Source organism: Pelecanus crispus, chromosome 8, assembly GCF_030463565.1.
Source record: "Pelecanus crispus isolate bPelCri1 chromosome 8, bPelCri1.pri, whole genome shotgun sequence".
Taxonomy (NCBI): Eukaryota; Metazoa; Chordata; class Aves; order Pelecaniformes; family Pelecanidae; genus Pelecanus; species Pelecanus crispus.
In genome coordinates, this window is record NC_134650.1 from 48,619,234 (window position 1) to 48,644,813 (window position 25,580).

The 25,580-nt window shown below is 50.9% G+C and overlaps 1 protein-coding gene across 1 annotated transcript in view; it reads left to right on the forward strand.

Annotated features, from left to right (window-relative positions):
• ZFHX3 (zinc finger homeobox 3) overlaps positions 1–25,580 on the forward strand; it is a 113,088-nt gene that overhangs the window by 31,488 nt on the left and 56,020 nt on the right. Inside the window, exon 3 of the mRNA XM_075715384.1 lies at positions 4,829–5,060. Coding sequence (XP_075571499.1) covers positions 4,829–5,060 — 232 coding nt within the window. The remainder of the gene's footprint in view (positions 1–4,828; positions 5,061–25,580) is intronic.

The window sequence follows — 25,580 nt, forward strand, 5'->3', positions numbered from 1 at the left end:
TGATCCTGTTAGCCAGCTGGTGGTGAGTGAGGAAGGGTTTTCTTTTTGTTAGTGTTGGTTCTCCGTTTGCTGCATAGAGTTCATGGGATTATTTTCCCACTTTGGGTTTTGGCCCCCAGGCCAGTTTCCCCGCCTGCTTTTCCTACGTACAGACACCTTGATACGTGCAGGAAATCCTCGCACGCCAGAGAGGGGAGCAGGAGAGCGCGGGCTGCTTGGTGTTGGGGGCAGGTACAGAATTTCTTTCTGCTGCTTGTGGTCATTTTGAGGTCTGCAGAAGAAGGGGGCCATCCTCGAGCCTGTAGAGACTTTTCTCGCATGGTCTACTGCTTTTTGTACCGTCGAGACTTCCTGAGGGTGGAGGTGGGCTCTCACCGCTTGCAGAGGTGGTTGGTCCTACGGCTTGCAGACCAAGGGCTTGTGAGACTCCCACCGCTGTCAGCATGGGTTCGTCCTGAGCAGCTTTTAGGGCCCTCCAAAGGGGAAGCTTTATACAAGATGAAGTTAAGATTGCATAGAAATTGGGCCTTTTTTTCTAATGAATAATAATCATCAAAAGCACAAGATAATTCAAAGTTATTATTGCATCTCCCTAGGGAGCTAGGGTTACAGTTCAGATGTCCCCCAAAACAGTACCTGACCCACTAAACATAGCAAATAGGGTTTGGAAAATAACATTGTGCCTTCTGGCAACAGAGCGCTATAGGCAGGGTTATCTGCTCATGTGACTGTAGGAATCGGGCTCTTTACACGGCGGCCGTAATAAACTTAATACGGAAGAGGTTTTGAGCAGATACGGATTTAATGTCTTTTAAAATTTAAGAGACGTACAAAAGTTTTTAGAAATCAGATTGAATGGTGAACATTAACTACAGTAACACCTGCAAAGGTACTCAGCAGGAGAGTTCATTACTTGTGTAGTAGTAGCAACGTAGATCCTCAGTCCTGGTTAGAACAGTCTCATCTCCGAAGAACGTAGTCTGAGCACATGGCATGGGGGTGAGGAGGGCTACCTGCAGTCAGACAGACTAATACAGCTGTCACATTAAATTCCATGATTATTGAAAAATACTGTGGGTGAGGCAGTATTCGATGGGGAGAAGATAGATGGTAACGTAAACAAAGGTTGGGGTATGTGAAGGATGGAGGTGGAGAGAAAGAAAAACTGAATGTGGCATCGTTCCTTACCTTGTTTAAAAATTAGGTTTCCATAGTCGTACACTGTGAACATTTATTATGCTATTATTTATTAGAAAACAACAATTCCAAGCCAGATGTTAGAGAGCGAGGGCTGGAAAGTCAGCCCGTCGGTCCAGCGTGGGTCAGCTCGTCCCAGTGCACGCATGCTCGCTCGTGCTCGCTCGGGCACCGCTCCAGCCCTCGCCGGGCTGCGCCCGCCGTGCCCCCTTCCCTGCCCTCGCTCAGGGCTGCGCTGAGGGGCTGCGCTGAGGGGCTGCGGGCGGTGCCGGTGCGAACGCCTCCCTCTCCCTCCTCTCGTCTTGGAGGGGCCGGGGGCCATGCGCACTGCACGCCCCAGAGGGATTGATTGCTGTCTGCTGGCCCCTGGCGCGCTGCGGTGCGTATAAGCACGAGTTATAATTTTTCTCTTGCTTATTTAAACTGTCTTCACGTTCAGACCCTCCCAACGTGCCGACCTCTCCGAGCCAGACCCAGAGGAAGGGGAGGTCGATACGCAACGCTCCCGAAACGGGCCCGAAAGGCTCATCGGGCAGTCCTGTGGGGCAGCGCTGCATCCACGCTGGCCGCTGGCGTTAGCGTGGCTGCCCGGCGAGCGGATGGCTCTTGATGCTGAGACAAAATTACCAGCCCCAGGGTGTTTGTAGCTGGTGAGGGACTGGTGTTCCACAGGGAAGGTCTGCGGGGAAGGCGGTGCAGGGGTTACGGCAGATGGAGGAGACGAGGTCTCTGAGCAGGGTCCTCCGGCGCTAATCACTGCGCCGCGGAGCGAGAGCAGAGCTTTGCCCAGAGACTTGAGCGCTTCCCGATGGAAGATGGGCCAGATTTGGTTTGATTTGCGTGTAGGAGTAGGTGTTGCGAGTGGCACGGTGTTATGCTGCGGTTAGCGTACGTACAGGAACAGCCTGCGTCCCCCGGGAAGCTGGACTCGTGAGCCGTATGGTTTCCATCAGAGCGTTCCTCTGTCTGTTTCTGATTTAAAGTGGAGCTTTGACTAAACCTGATCAATATTTTGCATGCCATGCGTGAAGAACCAGATGTTGGAAGTTTCCTATCATTGGGAGGGAGAGGGCGAGCACCCCCCATGACTTGCAGAAATCAATGTTCTCTGACAGAGCTTGGTTGGTTTTCCTAGGAACAATATATTCCTTTGATTTTCAAGTTGATTTGTCTTCTAACGAGGTTCTGGTTTAATATTTTGAATTTGTTTTCTGTGATACGGATAAATTCTCACAAGGGGAAAACTCAACAGTATGATGGACAATAACTACACTTGTCCAGTGGTTCATCACTTCCAGCCACTCACAGCTAGTTCTTGCTCGTCCATCACGTTGTCTTATTCTGGCCTGCTCCCTCCCTCCGTTGGAAGACTGACATGAATCAGAGGTAGGCGTGCGATGTCATGCCGTGTCTGGGTGCTGCTGGCACCCTCGGGTCTTGACTCCTCCAGCACGACAGGCAGCTGAAGCTGACCCAAGCACAAGGGATATTTGAACACGCGTGGAGTGGGAGCAAAAGAAGAGGAGGAAATAAGACAACTTTGTTAAACTGCTTAAAACAAACGTTTTCCTAAAATCCCCTTCTAAATGAGAGCAGTACAGACCGCCTCTGGTTCCCACAGAGACCATGTCCTTAATATTTCCTTGAACCTGTGACCAGATTTTTCTCTAATTGCTCACTGGGGGTTTCCTCTGCCTCCTCGCAGAAGCTGCTGCTGAGCCATTGGCACTTTCTGAGCTTGAACGCGCTGTTTGTAGGACGGGGGCTGCCCCGACGCACCTCTCGACTGACGGGAAAAGGGGCTTCCCGTGCGCCTGCTGGAGCGAGACCCCCAGCCTGCAGCGAGGTGGGGTGGCGGGGAGGTTTTGTTGCAGAGGTCGGATCTAAGCAGGACAGAGCAAGGCTGGTTAAGCTGGGCCATGCGAGCCGGTCGCGTGGCTCTTGCGACTGGCTCGTTAACCTCAGCTTTTTATGTCTTAAGCCGTTTCTCTTTTCCTGGCTCAGGAAGAGGGTAATGCATGCAAACAATAGAAATGAGAGGAAGAAGAAGTTCTTATGAGGGAAAACAGCAAAAAATCTTTTGAGGGCACCAGTGGGATTCGTGCCCTAGTGGATTCTTCAAATATTACAGTGAATTTAATTAAATACATTGCGATCCCAAAAGAGGCTAGTCTAATTAGCCAGATCTAGAATACATTTATTCTCTTCCCTCGCCCTTCCAATCAGAAGCCTCAGCATCAGCTCCTATCCTATTTTTAATCATTCCTAGGCTCAGAGGGCTCTCCTTCCTCCGTGTTAGCTAAGCACACAGCACTGGGTAATATGTGTCTTTAATCTTATCTTAGCTGTAACTGAGATAATACACGTCAGAATTTTTACCAGAAGGTCCTGGCTGCACGTAGGCAATATTTTTGATTGACAAACCTGGAGATCACGTCCAGATCACCTTACTTATGTGCCTTGGGTGAAGTGTGTGGTGAGGAAAGAGTTTCGTGAGATGACTCAGAAGACAAAAATAGGTCTTGAGGTTGGACGGTAAGAGCTGGCACGGATTATTGCTTAGCTGAAATGTAGGTGGGTGGTGGAAACACCAAATGGCCTTCGCTGAGGAGTCTTTCGTATCATTTGACTTTGGCATCCGTTTTTCCTCAACCTGTGATAAGCCCTTCACTGTGGGAATTGGGAAGGTTCCTGTGAACTCTCAGCCCTGCCGCTGCCCAAAGTGAACGGAGAGCAGCTGTGCCGTGGCAGCCGACAAAGCTGTAAGCAGCAAATTCTTCCCTCTGGTTTTAAGAACTAATTGCCGCATCCTTGGGATCCATGACGTAAAATAGCTATGCGTTTCCCTAGCGGCATGGACCTCTGTGCCAGATGGTTGATAGATTTTTTTGAAATAATCAAGGTATAATACTCTCAAATTAGCTATATTGGCTGCGATAGCACAGCTTCAGAGGGTGACAAGATTTTTTTTTTCCAAGTGCTAACCTCTTGCAGTGATACCCAGCTGCATGCTCACTGTGGGCTTTTCAGTCTGGATCGCTGTCACGGCCGTCTTCCAGGCCAGGCTGCTGCTTCCTCCCAGATCCAAGGCAGTAAAACCTAGATGCCAGGGAACAGAGCGCTGGATGATGGATAGGATGGCACACGCTCCGCGCTCTGCTTCCATGCGCTGTTTCCAGGACCTCTCGAACTAATGGGTTCATTGTGTTCTAGGATTGCTTTGGTTATATTCTTCTTAGTTTTCAATGAGAATTTATCAAATTTAATTTTATCTGTTTGACATGAAGTTGGATCCCCTCCCAGGATAAGCTTTAAATATGAAAGAATTAGCCATGCATAGGTCGTGAATAGTTGTTAATGTTGGATCTGGTATTTTCTTTCACTGAAGGAGATGATCTTGCTTATCTCGATTTTTGCTTCTGTGCTCCTTTCAGCGTGTATGTTTTTCTTGCTTCTAAGCAGGAGAGTGCATGGTGCCTTGAGAATAAACAGGCTTGATCTTACTGTGTCTTTGTCAAAATGTGGTTTCTTGCTTAATTCCCAGGTGGCTTTTAGCAATTTACAGTGGACTAACCCAGGGAGACTGGAGATGATACAGGAAATTCACATCTCTCTACTTTGTTCTTCACAGCACCTTCAGCATCACGAGAGCGGGGTTGAGGGTGAAAGCTGCTATTATCACTGTGTCCTCTGTAACTACTCCACCAAGGCCAAGCTGAACCTTATCCAGCACGTGCGCTCCATGAAACACCAGCGGAGTGAAAGCCTGCGTAAGCTGCAGCGCCTCCAGAAAGGTCTCCCTGAAGAAGAGGAAGACCTGGGACAGATCTTCACCATCCGGAAGTGTCCAGCTGCCGAGGCTGGTGAGTGCAGCCTCCCTTGCATGAACAGGGTCGGGCTCTTGGCTCCTCTGCGTCACAGGATTTGCCTAGCAGCATCAGACCCTCTGTGCAGTTTTGGGTCAAGCTCGGTGACTTTCTTGTTTCTCTTCCGCTGTGGGGATGGCGCTTACCGCTTATCGATGATACGTTAGGGAAGTCCCGGCTGCCCCGAGGTGGGGCAAGACCTCTGTTGTACCTGCAGTGTCCAGCATAGCTCTGCCCCGCGGGGCTTGTGGGTGGTGGCTCTGAAGCACCAGGTATTTACACACGTGCTTCGTTTCGTACTCGTAAGCGGTCCCCTCTGTTCCAGTGGGGCTAAATGCAAGTTTGACATGTAGAAGTGTGTATGTTTGTTTCAGCTAGTGTCTTAAACAGTGGAATATTGTGCAAGCATCTAAAGCTACCGTCACAATTGGACAACTCGAACAAACTAGTGTACTGTACTTTCTGTAGATATTTTGCAATGTGTTGAGTGATGTCCTGAGCACCAGTACGAACCCGTCCCAGCTTGGTCATTGATCTCTAGTGCTAGTTTCAGCCACGCTGGATCAGGAGGAGCTGGTTGAGAGGGGTGGGCAGGAGACGGGATGAGTGTTTGTCTGTTTTCCATGTCTCCTCTTGACAAGGTGGATAAAATGAAGGGACGGGGCATTTGCTCATACAGAAGGGACAGATAATAGGAAAGGGATTGCAGCTGTGAATCTAGCAAGCGAAAATGTGCCTTAAAGGGGACATTTAGGCTGGGCAAAACAGAAATTGTACTTTGTTTAATCATTTAAACAGTTAACATTAAAGTTAAGAAGCTTTTTATGTTGGGAAAAAGCAAGATTTCATTAAGTCTTCTTTGGAGGGAGGAGGAGGAGAGCCTGCCCGAGTTGGCTGGTACACGTGCTGTCAGGGATGTGAAGATGCTGGAGCTGGGGGGATGCCAGCGAAAGCCTTCACAACCCTCATCTCAGCTTCAACCAGGACTTTCCTTCATGACTGCTCTTGAAATGACTAAATCTTACAGAAAGGCACTCTGAGGAACTGGCATTCTGCAATTAATGCACATAGAGACAAGGAAAGTGATCTTAGCTTAAAGGCGTTGAGAAAGGAAAGCAGCACCAGCTGGAGGATACGCGTGGGCCTTAGAAATGTCCCTTGAATTGCGACCTGGGTTATGTTGCTGTTATGCACGTTAGTAACAAGGATCTGAAATACTTGCAAAACACCTGAAAAGTAAAACGGGAGATTTTTTCATTCAGAGTTAAATTCGGTCTCATGGAAAAAAGTGACCGATCTGTGAACTCGGCGGCCCAGCGGAGTGGAGGGCATGGAATATGCTTTCCCAAAGGTCACAGTGACAGTGAAAGCATGCTGTGGTTGCCGCACCATCCCAGAGGGGACAGCAGCTTTTACGGCTGTTCTGCTTCTCTGCGATGCTCTGCTGTAGAAAACACTCAGATTTCAAAAGGATATGTTGACCAGTGTTGTATGGTTTGTGAGTTTCCTTAAATGCAAAATGAACAGAGAGGAGAAACCATCTGTGCCCTTTTGTGATACACAGAACAATCTTGAAAGTCTTTGTTTACTTTAGAAATTTTTGTTTACTTTGTCTTTTACTTTAGAAACCTTATCTTTCCCTGTACGTCCTCCAGGATTATGACATTGCAGGTAGTGAGAGTGCAGAAGCTGACTAGCTGAGAGGGAAAAGGATTTGATGACCATTTAAAAAAATGTAATTTTTTTTAACAAAAAGGCTTGACAAGTCACTGAAAAGAAATCTCAATTTAAAGGTATTTTACTTTTTCAAATGGCTTGAGATAATTTGCTTCAAGCTTGGTGGCTCTTCAACAAAAAACGAGAGCAAACAAGACACCAAGAATTTCTTCATTGCATTTTATTTCAAAGATTAAAAATACAAGTAAGAATAAGACTCTCTAGAATGCAAAGGGGGGGAACCTGTGACCTGTTTTGCATGTCGCTTTGACCCGAGATACTTCATGTCAAACACTCTTCCAGCCCATTGTTGGGCGAGACGGAGCAGGCACACCTCGCTGGTGCGGCCGCAGGCGCTGGCCCGGTTTCCCCGCAGTGACGGGAGTCGGATTTGGGTGAGAAGCTGCAGTACCCCTGTGGGGGAGAACAGGTGCTTTCGTCGCCCGTTTATTTTGATCCCGTTACGGTATCAGAACATCAACTGGAATATAACGCGGGGTGGCCCCGTAGCCACAGGCCAGCGGCTAGGCTGGGCTCCGTGCTGGGCTGGGGACGTATCCCAAGGGAAGGCGCGTTGGGGTGCCGCAGGCGGGTGCTGGGGGGTGCCCGGGCTGGTGCCTCCGCTCCCGGGCGTCAGGGCGGGTGGGCGTGCGGCCCGGCACGCCGGGGTGGTCCCGGCGGTGGGCAAGGTCGGCCTCTTGCAGGGCACAATAGTAACTCGTTTCTCGGCTTTGATTTATTCAGTGCAGTTTCTTCATGTGTAAGAAGATCTGCCTTGAACAGGCTGATCCTTCCCTTTTTTCCGTGACTTTTAAACTTTCAGTGTTATAAAACGCTGCTGTTACTTATTTAGCTGGCTGTTGTTAGGTTTCTGTAGTTTTGGGTGTCAGATGTGTAGCAGGAATACGCACGTACCTAGGCTTAAGTTTGCTCTTCTGACGTGTTTGTTTTTTCTTGGTTTTGAGCTTCGCTGGTATATTTGGCTGTTACACCCGTTCTGGAGAGCCGTGCGTGTTGCTCACTGAGGCTTTGCTGACCGGTCTTCCTGGCACGATGCTGCCAGCCTGGGAAACGCTCTTCCTTCATGGCAGGGCTGCACGTGGGGTTTGCAGCTGGCTCTCTGCACTTCTTCCTCCTGTATGATATGATGGTTTCCTCTACTGTATCCCCGTTTGGTTTTTATTGGTTTTTTTCTGAGGAGCTAGGTGGACTTCCCTCGCTGCCTTTTGATGAGAGTCTCAGGTGATAACGGAGAACACAGGAACCCCGTGCTTCAGCCACCTCGAGCAGAAAGTGCTTTTCTGATCTGTGACACGTCTCCGTCAGGGGGCCCAGAGGGACGGTGACGTTTTTGCTGGTTTGCTGCGCTACAAGCGCAGTGGTTTGTTCTGATGCTGCTGTTGCTCCCTGGTAATCATCACTGTGATTCCCTCTCCCCTTCTAGTTAATTATATTTGTTTTGAATTCGGTTTCCCTACAAACACAATATCAGCTTGCGTTGTTTTCCAAAGCGAGTCCCCTTTTGTTATCACTGCTCTTTCTGAGGACTCTTAAAACATTTCAGTCCTCACAGCTTTTCTACTTTCTGCAAAACTCCTCCCGGGGAGGGTGTCCCAGCCCTGGACTGGCTGTCCAGGGGTTTGTGGAGTCCCAATCCTGGGAGACGCTCGAAACCCGATGGGCAAGGCCGAGGCCCTGAGCAGAACCTTGACTAGCGCCTGTCTCCTCTCCCTGTGGATCTGCAAGTGCTCAGCGCAGGGCTGAAAACCCTTCCCTTCTTGCGCCGGTCTGTTTTCTCGCTGGTCTGGCTGGCCCGCTGCTGGTTTGCCTCGGCAGTAGTGTGAAACATCGTTCCTCTCCTCGCTCTTGGTGTGCTGTGACCAAGAGCAGGCAGGCACGAGGGATCACGCTGTAAGGGGTCCCGAGTTTCCCGGGGACAGTGGGGTCCAGCCAGCTGCGGCTGCTTCCAGGGCTGCCCTGGGCCAGCCGTGACCCAAGGCCAGGTGCCGGCACACGGCAGCGCGATGGCTCCTGCTGCTGCTGGAGACCTTTGCGGCTTTGCTAGAAATGCTGAAAGATTCTTTATCGCTTTTTTCTTTCTCTAACTTCATCCAGTTTGTGCCAATCTCCTCATCCCCAACTTTACATAAAACTGCTGGCTGCAGTAACGAAAGGTAGCTCAGCCCTCGTGCTGCGCCCTTGTGTTGGGTGGGACTGCACGGACTGAGCGGAGTTGCCTCGTTCCCCTTCCCGCTCCGTCCGCTTTGCTCTGGCAGAGAGCAGGTGCCGGGGTTAAACGCCGCGTCTGTGTGTACGGACTCGCTGGTGTGTGCAAGCATGTAGGAAAAAGCATTGCTGTCTCTGGGGCGGTGCGTAGATATTTGCTTGTATAGATGCATCTCAATCTGTTGGAAGAGAGCGTCTGATCATACCTTAATTAGTCCTCTAACAATCTACAAAGGTCAGTGCCAATTGCCTGTTCATTTACATTTGTAATTGTGATGGTTCTTGATTGCACATTAGTTGCAACTCATTCCCTCCCACCCCGCAGAAAACACATGCTGCAGCCTAAGCAACAGCCTTGTAGACACAAGGACCTTTGTCTTTGCTTGTGCCAGCAACACAGCCTTCACTGAAACTTTTGTGTCTTTTATGGAAGAGCGCTTTAGAAGCTACACTCCGCTTCCAGTAAAGGGATGATGAAGTCGTTGGCAGGGAAATTATATGGACATCAGGCAAGAAACCCAATCCTCCTTGAACTGGATAATTAAAGACAATTAAACTTTTCTGCTTGCTCTGAGAAGTGTGCTAATTATGCAGGAGACAGAGAAGTGGGCCCAGGCTTGTTGATCAGAAAGAATACAGCTTTAGGGGTGGGGGTTTATTTTCCTCTGTGGGGTATTTTTGGACATCTATTGCTGTAGTATCTGGGCTGCTGCCACTGCAGATGTCAGCCCCTTGCTGCAGAAGCATCTGTATAACGTTACCCATAAGCTAATTGATTTTTAATGATGGGGGTTTAGAGAAGAAAAAAGAACAAACCCATAATAAAAAACAAAACGTTCTCAAGATGTAGGGATGGATGCACTTATGACTCATTACATAATGATAGAAATAAGAGTGAAACAACCTGCACCAAATTTTCATTCTGGCTTTGAAAGTGTTTCCTTCCAGAAGGCATCGAGTGCAGGCAGCCCATTTTATAACTCGGACAGCCCTGCGCGGAGTAGCTGCTCGGGAGTGGGACTGCCAGCGCGTTGTAGCGCAGGGGCGTGCGCAGCCCCCGCTCACCCTGCCACATCGCTCTTCGCGTGCCATCCGCGCGCGTGCCGATTTCAGTTGTTGCAGCCTCAGCTGCTGAGCCTGATTCTCTTCAGGCAAGCACTGTTCGTAATTAATCTCTTTCCTCCCTTACCTATTTCTCCTGACTCTTCCGCTTTCCATCTCTGCTCTCCCTTTCCGTAGCTGTCCTCCTGGGGGAGGAGCAGAGGGTGCTTACCCACTCTTCCCACCGTGCAGGACAGAATGTCGGGTGTCCGTCAGGTGTCCGCGTTGCTCACCTGCAGCGGAGCCCTGGGCATCGCTGGCCCGGGACTGCTGCTTCGTGCAGCTGCACAGGTCAGGGTCTGCCAGGCTCCTCGAGTCAGGAGAAAGGCCTGTGGCTTGCGGTGAGCTTGACCTGAGCTGAGGTCCCTCAGACGGAAACATCATGCTTGGGCTCCGCAGGAGAATAACTAGATCCAGAAGGGTCAGGTGGAGCCGAGCAAGAGACCGCCTAGAGTTTTGTGATGCCCAGGAGTTTCATTTTGCATCCTCTCCTATGAGTGCTGAATTTGTTGGCATCTTTGAAGGGGGAGATTTTAGCAGATGTAAATGCAGAGGACAATTTGGACGGCCGAGGAGTCGCGTTGGTACAAGCAAGCTGTGCAGTGCCTCTGTGGCTGGAGGAGAGGTTCCTGTCCCGAGGCACGAGCGGCTGGGGCCGAGACACCCCGCGTTGTCCAAGGAGGGAGCAGAGCACAGCAAGGAAAAGGTGCGCGCCCTTCTCCTCCTCCGTTTCCAAGGCAGTTTGAGTACCGCAGTGTGGACACAATCTGTGGGACTGTTGAGAATGCTTTTGAAAAAACAACAACAAAAAATGTGGCAAGTGAGTCCAAAAAAGTCAAATTTGTTGATCTTTACGGTTGTGCTGGAGGACATTACAGAGCTTTGTGGGACGAATAAGATGACTTGTGGAAAAGTCATGTAATATTTAATGGGAAATGCTGACCATTTCTCAACCCTGTGAGTCATCCTATAGACTATTTTACAAAGCTTTGTATCCTTACTGTGAAAAGCCGTAGAAAGGCTAAAAATAAAGTAAAATAATATTTCTATTCAGTGCAGCTCTAGATTTCTTTTTCTTAGCACCATATACTTCTGGAGAACCTCTTTGTCCTTGTGGAGATGGGAGTGTTCCCCTAAGACCAGGCTAAGCCAGCCAGAGATACCGCTCGTAGTTTTTGAAGAATTATTTTGCTGGACGCGTACCGCAAGGGGATGCCACGGTCTCCCCATGGCACCGCAGAGAACCAGTCCCCTATGGTGGGCATACTGTTTCAGCAATCCTGCTAATCTCTGCCAAACCCTTAGCAGCCATCTTCTTCCAACACACAAAGTCATTGTTGGGTCCCTCGCGTGTGAAGAGCGAGGGCAGGCTCTCTGGAAGCCGTTGCTAAACTCGGCCAAGCGCAGTCAAAAGCCCCTTTGTTTGGGCAGGAAAGGGGCTGGAGCGGGTGTCAGCAGGAGGATCGCTGCCTGCCCATCTTCCCGTGCCCAGCCTTGCTGGAGCATCCGTGCTCCTCGCTCTGCCAGCAAACAGTGAGAGACCGGCCACTCTTCCCACTCCAAACAGGTCGATTATAATTATTTAGAGGAATACCTTTACTGTAAAGCTCTGTTCTGGTAACCCCTTGAAAGCTGCTGGCTCCCAGAGCTCCCAGGGAGGAGGGGATACTCCGAGGCTGCTGCTTTTCCCCTATCTCTGCCCCCAGGCAGAGGCGGATGCACTGTCCATCCACGCCTTCCTTGTATTTCAGTATTCGAACTTCTGGAGGGCTGCAAACTGTAGACTGAAATCAGGATGTGAATTTTTAATGAAACCGAGTATGTAAACAGAACTGAGGTATAGCTAGAGCAGTTGCCAGATGAGAAAACCCCATGTGGTTTAAAAATAGTAGTTACCAAACTCAGCTTGGCTCTGCCTGTGGTGCTTGCAGGCAGCTGGATGCTCATATGGTGCTTGCACCTCTGTTTTCACTCTGAGTCATATGAAACACTTCGCTAATGTTCCTCTTTCTTAAAAGCAGTTTTGTAGCTGCACCAGGGATGCGAAGGCATCGCCGTCAGGCGAGAGGTGATGGTAAATGGGAACAGAAGCACGTTCCCATGTGATCGGGAGCAGATTTGTTCATGAAACGCTCGGGATGTGGTTTGCAGTATGAAAAAGTTTCTCTTCGACAAAAAGCTTCTATTTAGCAGAAGGGAGGCTTGGTGTCAGCCACATTTGTCGGTTTAAATTTGTGACTTGGAAGTCCCGCAGCATGCGTTACCTTCTTCCTCGAGGCGGAGGTGTTGCTTTCTGAATTCCCCTCTCTCCTGTCCAGGCTCTCCAGTTCCTCCCTTCCCTTGGTGGCCGTGCCCTGGACTTAGGAATTGAGATCGGCCCAACTGTAAAATGAAGTGAAACAGATGGTGGAAAAAGGGGAAGGGCATCTTCCACAGAAATCTCCCGTGAGAGGAACCGTCCCGTTACTTTCCCCACCTTGAAGAGTGGGCAACCATGCAAGGCATTTCTCATTCACAGTCATCAAGCATGGAGTAATTATTGTAATTTGTTACAACAGGGATGGGAGACGTTCCTTTGGAGTGGATTTTTCATGATTGCAGGCTCCGTACTTGCAGTGGAACTTTAAGACTTTTGAAATTAAAATGGCTAATGCCAAATGATATTTCTCCCTGCTTGAAATAACTCAAATTTATTAAGATCTGATGTCCTCCACTTGGTCTCAATTAAAGAAAATGTGGTCATTGCTAATGCTGGAGAAACATGCATGTTGCTCTCCTACCTCTGATAGAGGTAATGGAGGGTTTCAGAAAGGAATAATTAGTTTGCTTTTGTAAGCCTCTCTCCACTTTTCCGTGGGCCTTAATTGCACACAACAATTAAAAACTTCCCAGAGCAGATTACTTGTACAGCGTCTGCAGGAGAACAGCGTACAGAGTTTATGCTGTAGCATCTATCAAGCAAAAGCACGCTCCAGCTCTGGCTCTGCTGGCAATGCACAGATTTATCAGGCTGGAACGTGTGGCCCTTGCAGAGGGATAGGGAAGAGCAATGTGCGAGGTGCACGCTGAGGGATTTGGTGTAAAATTTCCCACCTGGTTGAAGCAGGAGTTCCAAAATTATGTTCTGCATGCCACCTCCTCCCACCGCCCCTGCCTCTTACTGCTGGAGGGGCTCCTCTGGTCTTGTGCTGCTGCCAATCACCCTCTCCTCCTCAAAGCGAGATTCCTTCCTCTGGTGTTTAGCAGCTAACCTGGTTTCACATGCTTCCCCTTGCCATTTCCAGGCTTGTCCTTGATTGACACATTTAATAATCTGCCAACCCAAATGACGATCGGAGCTTCTGTGTGCAAACATCAAATGCTGCCTGGCTTCATTAGCTTCTCTCAGGCTTTTTGCCCCTCTCGCTCCCCGCAACCCAATATTGTCTTTTCCCAATATGTTATCTGTAACCCCCTGAAGGCAGCAGCCTGCTCGGTCTTTGTTTCCAAAGTGTTGCATGTAAATCCAACCGAATCATCAGCAAGTGAATCGTAAAAGAGGTGCTGGGCGCGCGTGGCAGCAGCGCAGCCGCAGCAGGCACTCGAGGGGGGCCCGGGAAGGCCGTCGGGTGCCATGTCGCGTGCACCCGGCTTTCTGCCGGGGGCTGTTTCCTACAGCTGGGGGTGCGCGACGGCTTTGTTGTCTGAAGAGGAAATCCGTTTCTGTCGTCTCATCCTCAGGCATAGGCAGTAAGACAAGCTATTGTCCTGTTTTGAGAAAACATTCACCCACGGTGCAATAACATACGTGAAAGAGCAACAAAGAGGAAAACAGCTCTTGGCGATGTGTATGTTAAGCTGATTAAACTCGCAGTTCCCCTTTACTGCAGCATTTCTGATCTCTCTGCCAACCCCACCAAATACCCCCACATGCAGGATTATCATCTTGTTTTCCAAGATCTCATGTCATGTGTGTTCATTTAAGCAGGAGGACAGCTTGTTGCTCTCCCCTTTGTTGTTCAGCTGAACCTTGGAATTTTTTCATTTTTTTGTGGATAGAATGGCTTAAGGACCTTTTACCTTTCCAGCCAGTTCCCGATGGGAGTCGCGGTATTTCTGCGCAGGGTGTCCTCTGGAGGATGTCCAGGGGCTGGGTGGATAGCAAGCTCTCTCCTTCGCAGCTGGACAGAGAGGCAGGTGGAAACTTTTGGTTCTGCTTTCGTTTCATATTGCTTTAATGGTTATCGGAATCCAGCAAATGTCATGGGTCAGGGTTGCTGCACACAGTTAGCTCCTTTGGAGGGTCTGAAGACACGAGGAGAGCCGCACGCTCTAAGGCAGTCCCTGTGGGGGACTTGGGAGTCCTCGTAAGGGGACTTCTCTGTCCCGGTATTATTCTGTAGCATAATTTGTAACTGTTCCCTCCTTGCATCCTTTCCCCCGCCTAAATTTTGGAGAACTCTAGTCCCATCCCAGCAGCATCTTCCTGTCTTTGCGCATACGGGACGCCATGGGACTGTTGAGGTCTGGCTTCACAGAACGCAGGGATAAAGTTGGTTCCCCTTTAATATCTGGCAGAGGCAGATTTCCTTTGTTATTTATTTTTTGGGGTTGGTTTTGAGTTTAAAGTAAAAAGCAGTTGTGCCTTAGCTGTTTTGACCAACCAGCAGTGAATAGATAATCTCTAAAGGATATGAAAGGTTTAATCATTTTAATTTTGTTTTTATTAATGTTTATCGTGACTTTTTTCATGTGCCCCTGGTAAAGCGGAGGGGGTAACAGAAATCTTCACAAACCCCCAAGCACTCGCTTAATGAAACTCTCTAATGGGAGGCGCCTGGCGGGAAGGAAGTGGTTAGATAGCTGGGCTGGGGAAGGCAGACCAAAGGCACACTGTAATATCACTGAAACGTGGCAGGAATCTCATAAACTCCCCATCTAGCTCCAGCAGACACTTGTCACTGGGAGCTCATGGCTTTCATTAAGCAGAAAGAGAGGAAGCTCTGACGGCTGACTTGTTCCAGAATGTTTTTCTTGTTCAGCTGCATCTTAAAGCCCTTTCCACTTAAGAAAAGTAAAGGGGAAAACATCACCAGATGCCGTAGTAAAACGCTGGGAAGCTCCTGGTCCCTCTCTTACTCTACTTTTTTCTCCCCATCAAAACAAACTCCGGAGCCAGACTGAAACCAGGATGTCAGAGCGCAGCGTCTCTGCGGAGCTCGAGCAGCTGCTGTTTCCTTTGGGACTGAAGAGTTGCATCCCTGTCCCTGCGGTCTCGCACTTGGTGCTGATTTTGGTCACCAAAAGCTCTGCTGCCGGTGCCAGCTGCGCCTTCTGCTTCTCTTCCCTGTTTCTCTTTTCCCCTCTCTCTCTCTTCCAGTTTTAGAATACGGAACTCTTGTCTTGAGGACTTCAGGGTGGTTGCTGCAGTGGTGCAGGTTAAATTCAAGACTGAAGGGCTCTCCCTTTCTGGGGTAAATCAGTAAAGCCTTGAAGACATTGCAGGTTGAACAGCAGTAGATACTGCAGCCCTGTCGCAGCATGTGTTGGAGAAGGGTTCCATGTCAGTGTGAGCGACACAGGACTCATATTAGTAGCAAATTCAGCTCATGTTTGAAGTCTCATCGGCACAACCGTGCTGCTTCTGTCCAAACCTCGCACTTGCTCAGGTGCTGTGTCTGACTGAGCCCCCTGCTTTGACATTCTGGTGGTAAGGAGGAAAAGAAACCTTCCAAAAACTTAGACACACGTGCTCCAGCCACTGTTCCTCCACTGTCAACCCTGATTTATGACATTCCTCTCCGTAGTGTTGTGAGGTAGCAGCTCAGGTCTAGTATCTTTCCTACAGGTTTGACTGTTCCAGCGATTGCTGCACTGCTGTTTTCTCCCTTTTTACACTACTGGGCTTCAAATTTAATATATGTGGAATGAGCATGCCTTCTTCTGTGTTAACAGGTTAATGAGTTTAGAGAGTTGCCTCACTTGCATGCTTTTGTTGGTGTATTAGCTTTTCCTGTTCTGCTGTTGACCTGAGCTGAAAGGGGCTGGAGCTCCAGCACGGAGAATTGCTGATACCTTGATACCCTCTTTCCTACTAATTTGCCCGATAACACGTTAGGTGGGGACAGTAGCAGAAAGAAAAGTTCGGTCATGTTCAACTGGGCACAGGCTTTGTGTCCAAAGGCAACAAGGACGTTTAACTTGTTTATAAGTAAACAGTAGAGTAGGGTGAGGAGGGGCCATGAGATGGAACACTGCCTGCCAGGCTTCATGCTCAAGCCCTTGCTGAGGAGCTGCTGTACGGCAAGGTCCAGCAGCTGGGCTTGGCAGTCGCTGGTTCCTGGGCGTAATTACTGATACGGAATGAGAACGCTGCTTCAATCCAACTGCCTCAATGGACTCTGCGCGGAACAGAACAAACCTCCAGCCTGGTCCGTCAGCGCTGCTCATGCTTCCTGGGTTTTGCTCTGCTCCTCGTGTGGAGGTGCAGCCGTGCCCCCCTGCAGCATCCCGGTGTCCTGCGGGGCATGGCGACCAGACAGCCCTTCCCGGCCACCTTGCCTGGTTGTGCAGCCCCAGCGCAGAAGGGTGCTCATGCCAGGAGGAGAGGTAGGACATGTAAGCAGAACCCCAGTCTGCCAGCTGGTACTTCAGGGTTTGCTGCAGCTGACAGAGCTCCACCCACACTTACTTTTGGTATCTCTGTGGTGGCCAGCCTGGAGACTTGCCTAACGACTCCAGAAGAGTCCTGGTAGGCTTGGGAGTGCGGTGCTCTGCCGGGTCGTCTCCGCTCGGTCGTACAGGCTCACCCTTAAGGAGCATCAGAGGTTGAGACCGTTTCCCTGGGATGGGGTTTGCCTTGGCTGCACGCTTGGGTTTTGTGTCACGGCAGCACCTCTGTGAGGTGGCAGAGTTTCCAGGAGTCCCTTCCGCTCAGCTGTTTCCTGCCCATCTGCATGTGTCGTCAGTAATGAGCCTTTCTGGCTGATTTCTGTGATGGGGGATAAAAGTGAAAGTTGTGCTGGAAGACAGGCGTCTTCTCCAGGCTTGTGACCATGTTCCTGACTGCTGCTGTTCGGGGCCAGGAGCGGGTTGACTCCTCTCTGATGCCAACGCCAGAAGGGTGTTGCGATAGCACCAGTCCTGGCCGAGGACTGCGGTTTCCTTTCTGGAGGAAGCATCAGCATGGCATCAGGAGGTGGTGGGCAAGAGCTTGCCAGCTTAAGGGGCCCAGACCTGCCTCTGAAGGTCTCACCCTGTAACTGAGAGCTCATACGGTCCAGTTTGGCAGGACGCTCCTAGGCCAAGCTTATTTTCCTTCTACAGTTTTATTGCAGTGTAAGAAGAGGCTGTGGGATGGTTTGTGTTTCTCAAGAGGTATATACAAAGACTAGATGGAGTCTCCCTCAGTGTAGCAGTAATTCTGTATTTTTCCCTTTCTCCTGAAAACGTTGCACTTTTATGTGAAAAAGTTGTTTTAAAAGGATGTCTGAGCCAGTGTAAACTTCGAGCTCTCCCTGAGACTGGCTGAGGCAGTACCAGGTGTCCTGGGCTGTGACAGTGCGTCCTGGAGAAAGCAAATCCACACTTTCTGCAAAAGAGGAAGCCACGTGGTTCGGATGGATGCAAAGGATGCTTTTATGGAACTGTTCTTTTCCGCACACAGGACATTTACACTGGATTTCTGGTCTCCAGCTCCATCTTTTCATCAGAGAGAAAATTGCAGGACAAGATCCCTTCATACCTCCTCTTCCTGTGGTGCTTTTTCAGCACTGGTTGTAGCAGAACCTGCCTATGTGTTCTCTGAGATTGACGAAGTTATATTCGCTTCTCACCATCAGTGAGAGCTCCTGTTGAGATGTTTAATGCAAATAGTAATGGAAAGGTCACTGCATGAGCCTATGGAGGATGTACATCAGGGTCCAGAAGCAACCTCTGGATTGCAGAGGATTAGCAAAGACACTAAGCACATGTTAGCTTTCTCCTCAATGTTTTAAACATTTTTGACTTACAGATTATAAAAATGTTGCTCATTTGTTTCAGCAGTTCTGAGAGATGTTAAAAAATGGGACTGAAACTCCAGAAATCTGGACAACATTACAGTTCTGACATGGATCGATAGAAATAAGTCACTTCTTGATTTAGGGTTTCATCCATGGAACAAGAATATCTGCTTACTCTTCAAAATGGTTGTGAAACTGAATTCCTTGCCATTTGCCATGTGCTTTTCAATCCTTGGAAGGGAGAGGTAGAGGCCCTTCTCATGGTCTTTCTTTCAGGTCTTCAGAGACAGAAAATTATCCTTCCAAGAGCCAAACCTGCAGGGAGGGTGCTCTCAGCCATGCTGCTTCTTGCTGCGACCAGAGCAGGCTTCCCTCACAACTGGTCAGCCAAAGCAGTGCCAAAGAGAGAAAGCAAGCACGGAGAGCTTTTCCAGAGCTTGCACACTCAGGCCTGTAGCATCAGCACGCTAATGTGCCATCCTGTTTGGAAGGTGAATTTGAAGCTTGTCATCACTGAACATGCTGATTTTGGGTTACGGTGCAGGCTTCATTGCCCTGTACAAGAGAACCATTTGTTTATAAAAGCTGATGGAAGTCTTTCAGGGTCACGCTCAATGCTGGAAGAGAACCTCCTGCACCCTTCTTCCCCTCAGGGAATATCCCTGCAGAGCATCAATTCCTTTCCTGTTTGTTTCTGACTTTTCCATGTCCTGATTCTCTCATACTTCATTCTGCTGCAGGAGCACGTCTGATGGTCTTTATCTAACTGGCAGGATGGGAGAAGAGTGTCTGACCTAAACGAAAAAGTGCCTTGAGATCTTTGTTCAGAGGAGGCATTATGGAAACGGAAAGTATTCTCATCCTGCAGCTCATTTGTTAGGATTATAGACTTAATTGCAAGAGATACAGAGCTTGGTTTCTGAAATTGATTTTGTTTTTCTTTAAGAGCCATAGGCAAAATGAGATTGTATACATTATCAATGGGATGATTTTTGAAACAGGGTTTTACAGCAGCTGGCACAGGGCTAGAAGTAACCCCTGGCCTGACCCACTCCAGCGTTTTCGCTGCCGTTAAGTGTACTTCGACTCGCACGTCAGGAGAACGCTCTCCTGTGTGCTTGCTAGCGGTCCGGTATTTGCCTGTATTTCTCAAATATACTTGCTTCCTTTTCCTTCCGTAAGGCCTATTGATCCTCTGGTGATGGCATTAAAGTCCTCAGAACTGCCGAAGAAGGAGCTACCACATGCATTTATTTTTCCACTAAAAACTTGAGATTGTTTAATAACACGTCTGCCGACACCAATGTCTTGCTCTAGCTGCTTCAGAAGGAAATGTGGGGACCTGTAAACAAATAATAACCTACCTCAAGTAAAGGTCTCATCCTTATTCCTACTAAAATTTAGTTCATGCCCTTAAGCAAGAGGGTTTCTATTTCTTCCAAATAGTCAGTTTGCTTTTCTAAGTTGTACATCTTGATGCCCTTGCCATATATTTTGTTTTGACCTCAATGATTTCTTGAGGCCACGAGTTCCAAAGGTTAATTGGGAGCTGCATGAGAAAGTATTATCCATATTTGCTTCAAATTTGCATTTTTTCCATGTTCGTTGTCAGTCCTCCAGAGACTAGAGGATGAGAGGAGCAATATTGGTCCAGCTCCCTTGAACCAACCTTCATTTGGAGCTTCTGTCAAGGCCACCTATTTCTTTTCAGACCAAGCAGCCCTCATCTCCTCCTTTTCTGCGTAGATACCTCTTCCTACCCCTCTTCAGCCGTTTCATTCATCTGTGGCCACTTCATTAAATAAATGACAGTGTTTAATTTTTTTGTCCTGTTCCACACATGTCCTAACGTGTTGTTTCTTTCCCATACAGCGTGTCAGATGCAGGTTTCCTTTGGTCTGCCTGCAGGGATGTCCCGGCCTTTTCCGAAGTTGGCACGATGCACCGCATACATCCCCACTTAATGCCCTCCCTGGTCCTGCGCTGGACCCCGAGCCCTTAAATCTCGTCTTTCTTCTGGAATGGTGCGTGTGGGGCCCCTGCGCTGCCCCTGCTATCACTCACCCCCAGGCTCAAAGGGACAGAAAGTGGGGATGGACTGAGCGTGACTTGCGAGCGTTTTTCTTTGCTTTTCTGATTTGCTGGTATTCATGCAGGGCAGACGCTTCTGCTCCTTTTCTGGGAACTACTCTCTCATTTGGTTACCAATTAAGCTGAAGCGTTCTGGCCTTTTCCATCCTCCTTTTTATTGTTATGAAGGGTGAATTAGGGCTTGGTGTTTAGGATTGTTCTCTGGCCTCCGCTGCTACTTTGCTGCCTCCTTTGTGGCAAAACAATGGCATTAATTTTGGCCTTTGCAGGCAGGCAGGCAATCTGGCAGCGCACAGTGCCTGTCCGTTCCACTTCACTTGTGCAGCCACCTCTCCTTTCCACATCACCTACTCACTTTTCTCCTCCTATTCTTTTTTTTTCCTCCCCTTTTGTGCATGCATATGTGTGTGTGTGGTGTGGAGGATTGCTCGGAGTTTATTTTGTTCCAGTCTGGAAGGGGTTAGAGGTCGCAGCCTGGATGCCGAGCGAAGGGAAGCAGGCATGTGGGCGATACGGAGCGAGCTGCGCCCCATTCCCTCGGCCTCATTCCCTGAGCCAGCGCCTCGCCGGCCGTCGCGGGCCGGATGAGATGTGGGGAGCGGGAGGTGGGTCGTGTCCCCCTGTCACCCCGTCGCCAGGCGGTCCCTCTTCCACGGCCTCGGGCAGTGCTGTGGGAAGGCAGCGACACGGGGAGGATGGAGAGCTCCTGCTGAGGGGACGGGGGGCTGTGGGCAGGCCCTGTACCAAGGGGGGCGCGGGCTGAGCTGCGGGGGGTGCTGGCGCGGGCCCCTCGGGGGTTCCTGAGCACGCGGCGGCCCCGAGCAGCGTCAGCCGCCGGAGAGCGGGGCCGCGGCCGGCGGCAGGGGAGGCAGTCCCGCTGCCCTCCTCTCTCGTGCCCCCGAAAGCGGCAGGGGCCCTGGGCCACCTTGGCTCAGAGGGGTCCCTGCGGGTGGCCGCGGGCCAGGTGCAAGGTGCCGGGTGCTGTCTGCGCCCTGCCAGCGCTCTGCGGGCCCCTGTGCCCCCCGGCATCGCTTCCAGGTGGCTTTTGCCTAAACGCAGGAAGGTGCTGGAAGAAGGGGACGGCTGCCGGGCAGCCGGGTGTCAGCTGCGCTCGTGCTGGATCCTGGCAGCGAGCAGCCGTTGCTGGCTCCGCTCTGGATTTCGCTTTTCCCACTGACTGATGGCGAGGGAGGACGTGTTGTGCGAGGTCAGGAGCACGGCAGCAGCTCCCCAGGCTCACCGAGCACCTGCTCCCCACCGTGCCATCCTCTTCCTCCCAGCTGTGCGCTTGGGGAGCACGGGGGACCCCGCGCTTTCCCCGCTTGCGGGTGTCCTGCTGGAAGCAATCCCAGCCAGCCAGCTCGCACCCGCGGGTGACAACCCCAGCCCCTGGTGCGTGAACAGGACGTGGCAGTGACCGACTCACCTCCCTGGAGTTTTCTGGTCAGTGTTAAGCTTTCTCTTTACGCTTGTGCTACTGGTGTGCCAGCTGCTGAGGGGTGCAGCGTGCCACCCCGTGCCCCATGGCCGCTCGGCGGGTGCAAGGAGAGCAGCAGTGGCGTGGGGTGCAGTGCCCAGGGCCGCAGGGCCAGGGCCAGTTTTGGACCGTCTCACACAAGGGAGCAGTGCCGGTGGAAAGGAAGGAAGGGAAAGAGGTTTCACCAGAATCACCAAGATTCTTCTAAAAATAACAGAAATAGGAAAATGCTGAAAACGCAGGAAACGTCCATCTGTCAAGGACATGCTGCTTGAAAGGTGCAGTGGGGTTTTGCAGTGCCTCTTACTGGTATAGAGCGTCAAGCTGTCCAAAACTGGGTATCATTAGAGAGGTAGGGCAAGGAAGAAGATCTACTTCTAGCCCCAAAATGTAATTAATACAGAATAAGAGGCATGTTAAGCACCCATCAGATGGAAGGCTGCTCCCAGTGGTGCATGTTGCAGAGGGAAAGACTCAAGAAAAGAAGAATGGCAAGATTAAAATCAAGTGGAAGAGCACAGTGCTTTTCAAAAGATAGGAAGAATGGTTCTGAAATGGGCAAGGTGATTCGTTTCTGTTTCATTTCTTAAAGCAGGTGGGGTGACAGCCGTGCGCTCTCAGGGAGCTGTAGTGAGGAGGAGGAGTGTGGCACTGGGGCCAGCAGACCCAAGGTGGGGAGTTTGGATCTCGCTGGAGAGCCTGGGGAGCTGACTAGGGACACGCACAAATCTGGAAATGCCCGAAAGTCAGAAATGTGAAATAGAAGTCTCATGCGTGGCAGTACCCTAACGTCGGCCGTGCTCCTGCTGGAGTTGGGTCACAGCTCATGGGGAAGTGGTGACCCTGTGGCGCTCTGAGGTCTGGATCCTTTTTTGTTTTCTTTTAAATAATGTAAAAAAGAATAGAGGAGTTGGAAGCCGTTGCCCACGGTCTGTTGTTGACGGTGTAAGGCAGTGCTTTCCCTGCACAGCAGCAGTTCCAGCTCGATACGGCCAGCGAAGTGACAAGAGGAGGATGTTCTCCACAGCCTGGCCTCCAGCCCCATCGCGCGCCACGTGCCTCTCGCTGCCTCTGGGCTCCTGTCGGTGCGCTGGCAGAAATGCTCTCCAGGTCCACGGCTGCTTTCAGCCCTTGGGCGAGCTGCTTTGGGCTCGGTTCTCGTCCTCTCTTGGCTGAGATTTGTGCACAAGACGACTCTTGCCTGCTGGCCCGCAGCCGGCTTTGGACCCCGGCTGAGCCTGCATCTGGTGCGAAGGAGCGTGGCGGGCGAGGTGGCTGCCTGGCGTCGGGCGAGCGAGTCCGCCGCCGCGCAGAGGGCAGCAGCTAACTGCATCAACGGAGTGCGCGCGCACAGTCAACAGTTTCCTTTCTTCTGCACAAATTGGCAAGGACTAACCTTGTCATATCTAGTGCAGCGCTAACGGGCGCCTGCCTCCAAGGGGTAATCATGCAGGCATAAATTCGGAAAGTTGCTAAGCTATGAGCAGTCTTATGAGCATTAAAAGTGTCCTCTTTGCCAGAAAGGTCATTCATAACTTGGCTGCGCCACTGATGTACAGTCAGTGATATTGATTGATTAATGTATAAAAAGCACCAAATCCATTTGCTTCTATGAAAGAGAATAAAGTGCAGTCGACTCTCTCTTTATTTTCACCTCATCCTTTTGTTTGAAGGACGTTTTTTTTTTTTCTCTTTTTGTTTTGCCAGCTAGGTTTAAGGGGGTTACAAAAAGCCAGTTTCTGCCAAGTAATGCGTTCACAAAGGGAACATTGATTCACATCAGTGTCGCTTGAATTACCCTTAAAGGTTTGCCAAGGAGTTGTTCTTATATTAACCTTCTGTTCATCAAAGACAAAATAAATAAATAAGTCATAAAATCAGCTTCGCTGCCCGCGCTGGAGTTGGATGCGAAACAGGAATTTCTTCTGTTAGGAATTTGTGCTCCAGGTGCTGCTGCTCAGCCCCTCTCCCCCATGCTTTAGGCCTTTTCCCTCCTGCAAAGCTGCTTCCTCCCGAGCCCCCGGCCGGCCCTGCTTCTCCCCGCTTCTCCCCGCTTCCCGGTGCAAGCGGCTTCTCCATCCCCGCCCGGCTGCTCCCTCTTCCCGGGGCGGCAGGACGGGCTCCGGGGCTGCCTCACGGCGCTGCCGGGGCCTCCCGGGTGGCACAGGGCGGGAATTCCGTCCAGCCCAGAGACGTTTCTGAGCGGCTGCCGCTCCGCTTGCGCCGCCGGCTGCCCACGAGCCCTGGCCCTGCGGACGGACGGGACGGGGGCTGGAGCTCTGAGGGGCCCTGCCGGCGCCGGGGGCGAGGGTTCAGCCTCGCAGCTTAGGGCCTGGGCGCAGCGGAGACCGGAGCCTGCTTTGTGACTGCCTTGGCAGCGGCAGCGCCCGCGTAGCTACCGCAGCCGCTGGGGTGCTGGGACCGCGTGCTCCCCGCAAGGACGCCGCGCGATGGGCTCGTGCCGTCCTTGCTCTGCTCTGAACTTGGACAAATGCTGATGGTTTCAGGGGAGCGGGAGTGCTGCAGGGGGTGTTTTCTGAAGGATTTTGTATAAAATGTTGATTTAATCATTGCAAGCTTAACTGGAGTGATTTCTACATGGAAAGATAGCCTCGTGACGACTGAGGACGTTCTGCTCTGTCTAGTTTTAGCGTTCTTCTAATTCACCTCAAGTCCTGTTTGTTCTTCTGGACTTCTTTGGCCACTGGTAATTAATTACATGTTGTTCTTGTTTCCTTCTGGTTAACTCTGAAGTGGGAGATGTTCTGGTGCCTGCAGAACTTTGTGCAACAACGTCTCACCTTTATATCTCCAGGGTGCACCTGCATTGTCCCTCCCAAATTATCCTCTCCCCGGGTGAATGCAGTAAGGGTGTTGCAGTCACCTGTTCCTTTTGGGACGATGGCTGGGGAGTGTGAGTCCGAGTGATTGCTGCTTTCTGCAGCAGGAGCTGTGTTGCTTTCTGTTAGTGGGGTTTAACCAAACCTACGTGTTTTCACTTGGCCCCTGTTCCAAAATCTGTTGAACGACCGTTCTGTTTTTCCGTGGATTGGTGTCATTTCTTCTCTTGAGCGGGGAGTTTCTTTGGCTTTGTTCTGCACGTCGGGCAGCTGTGCACATCACCCTCGTCCATAAAACACAAAGCTCGGCTATGAGCCCCACCTGGAAATGTCTCTGCATGAGCTGTCCCCACCTGGCTGTCACGACAGACAGCCTCCCCCAGCGTGCGAGCATCGTGACAGCCCCCAGGTTCTGTGCGTCCTTTCAGATAACCTGAGTCGCTCGTCCGCAAGTGGTGCAGAAGCCCATGGCTTCCAGCTCAGCTGCGCGTTCGTGCTGGTGACCTCCCCCGGCTCCCGAAGCGCCGGCTGGAGCAGCGGAGGGGCTCGGCTCCCAGGGCCGCAGTTGGGTCAGACCCTGGTTTCTGCTGAGGGCCGTGGAAGTGCAGCGCTGACGCTGCGGCACGAAGCGCAAAGTGCCTGTGCTCAGCCACGCTGGCTGGCCGAGGCCGGTGGTGGTGTTGCGGTGGTGGTGGTGGTAGGGTTGTGGTGTTGCAGTGGTGGTGGTAGGGTTGTGGTGTTGCGGTGGTGGTGGTAGGGTTGTGCTCTGCACCAGCGTGCGAGCCCGTGGGTGACTGAGGTACCACCAACCTCCGTAGTGCTGCCCACATGACACTTTTATTAAAATGTCTCTTCCCCAGCAAAGAAGAACAATGGTGATAATCCTGCAAACTGTTGAGGGTGCATGCTTTGGCGTACACCAAAAATGGCAGAGAGCAGGACCACCATAGGGTGTTCTGCCCACGCGTGTATCTCTACACGTTTGCGCGCACGGTGCAAGCGCCGTGGTGAGCGTTGGACCTTGTGCTGCCGATTTAACGTCCCCGAGAAGCAGACCCCTCGAACCCCTGCGTGCCGCCCGGCA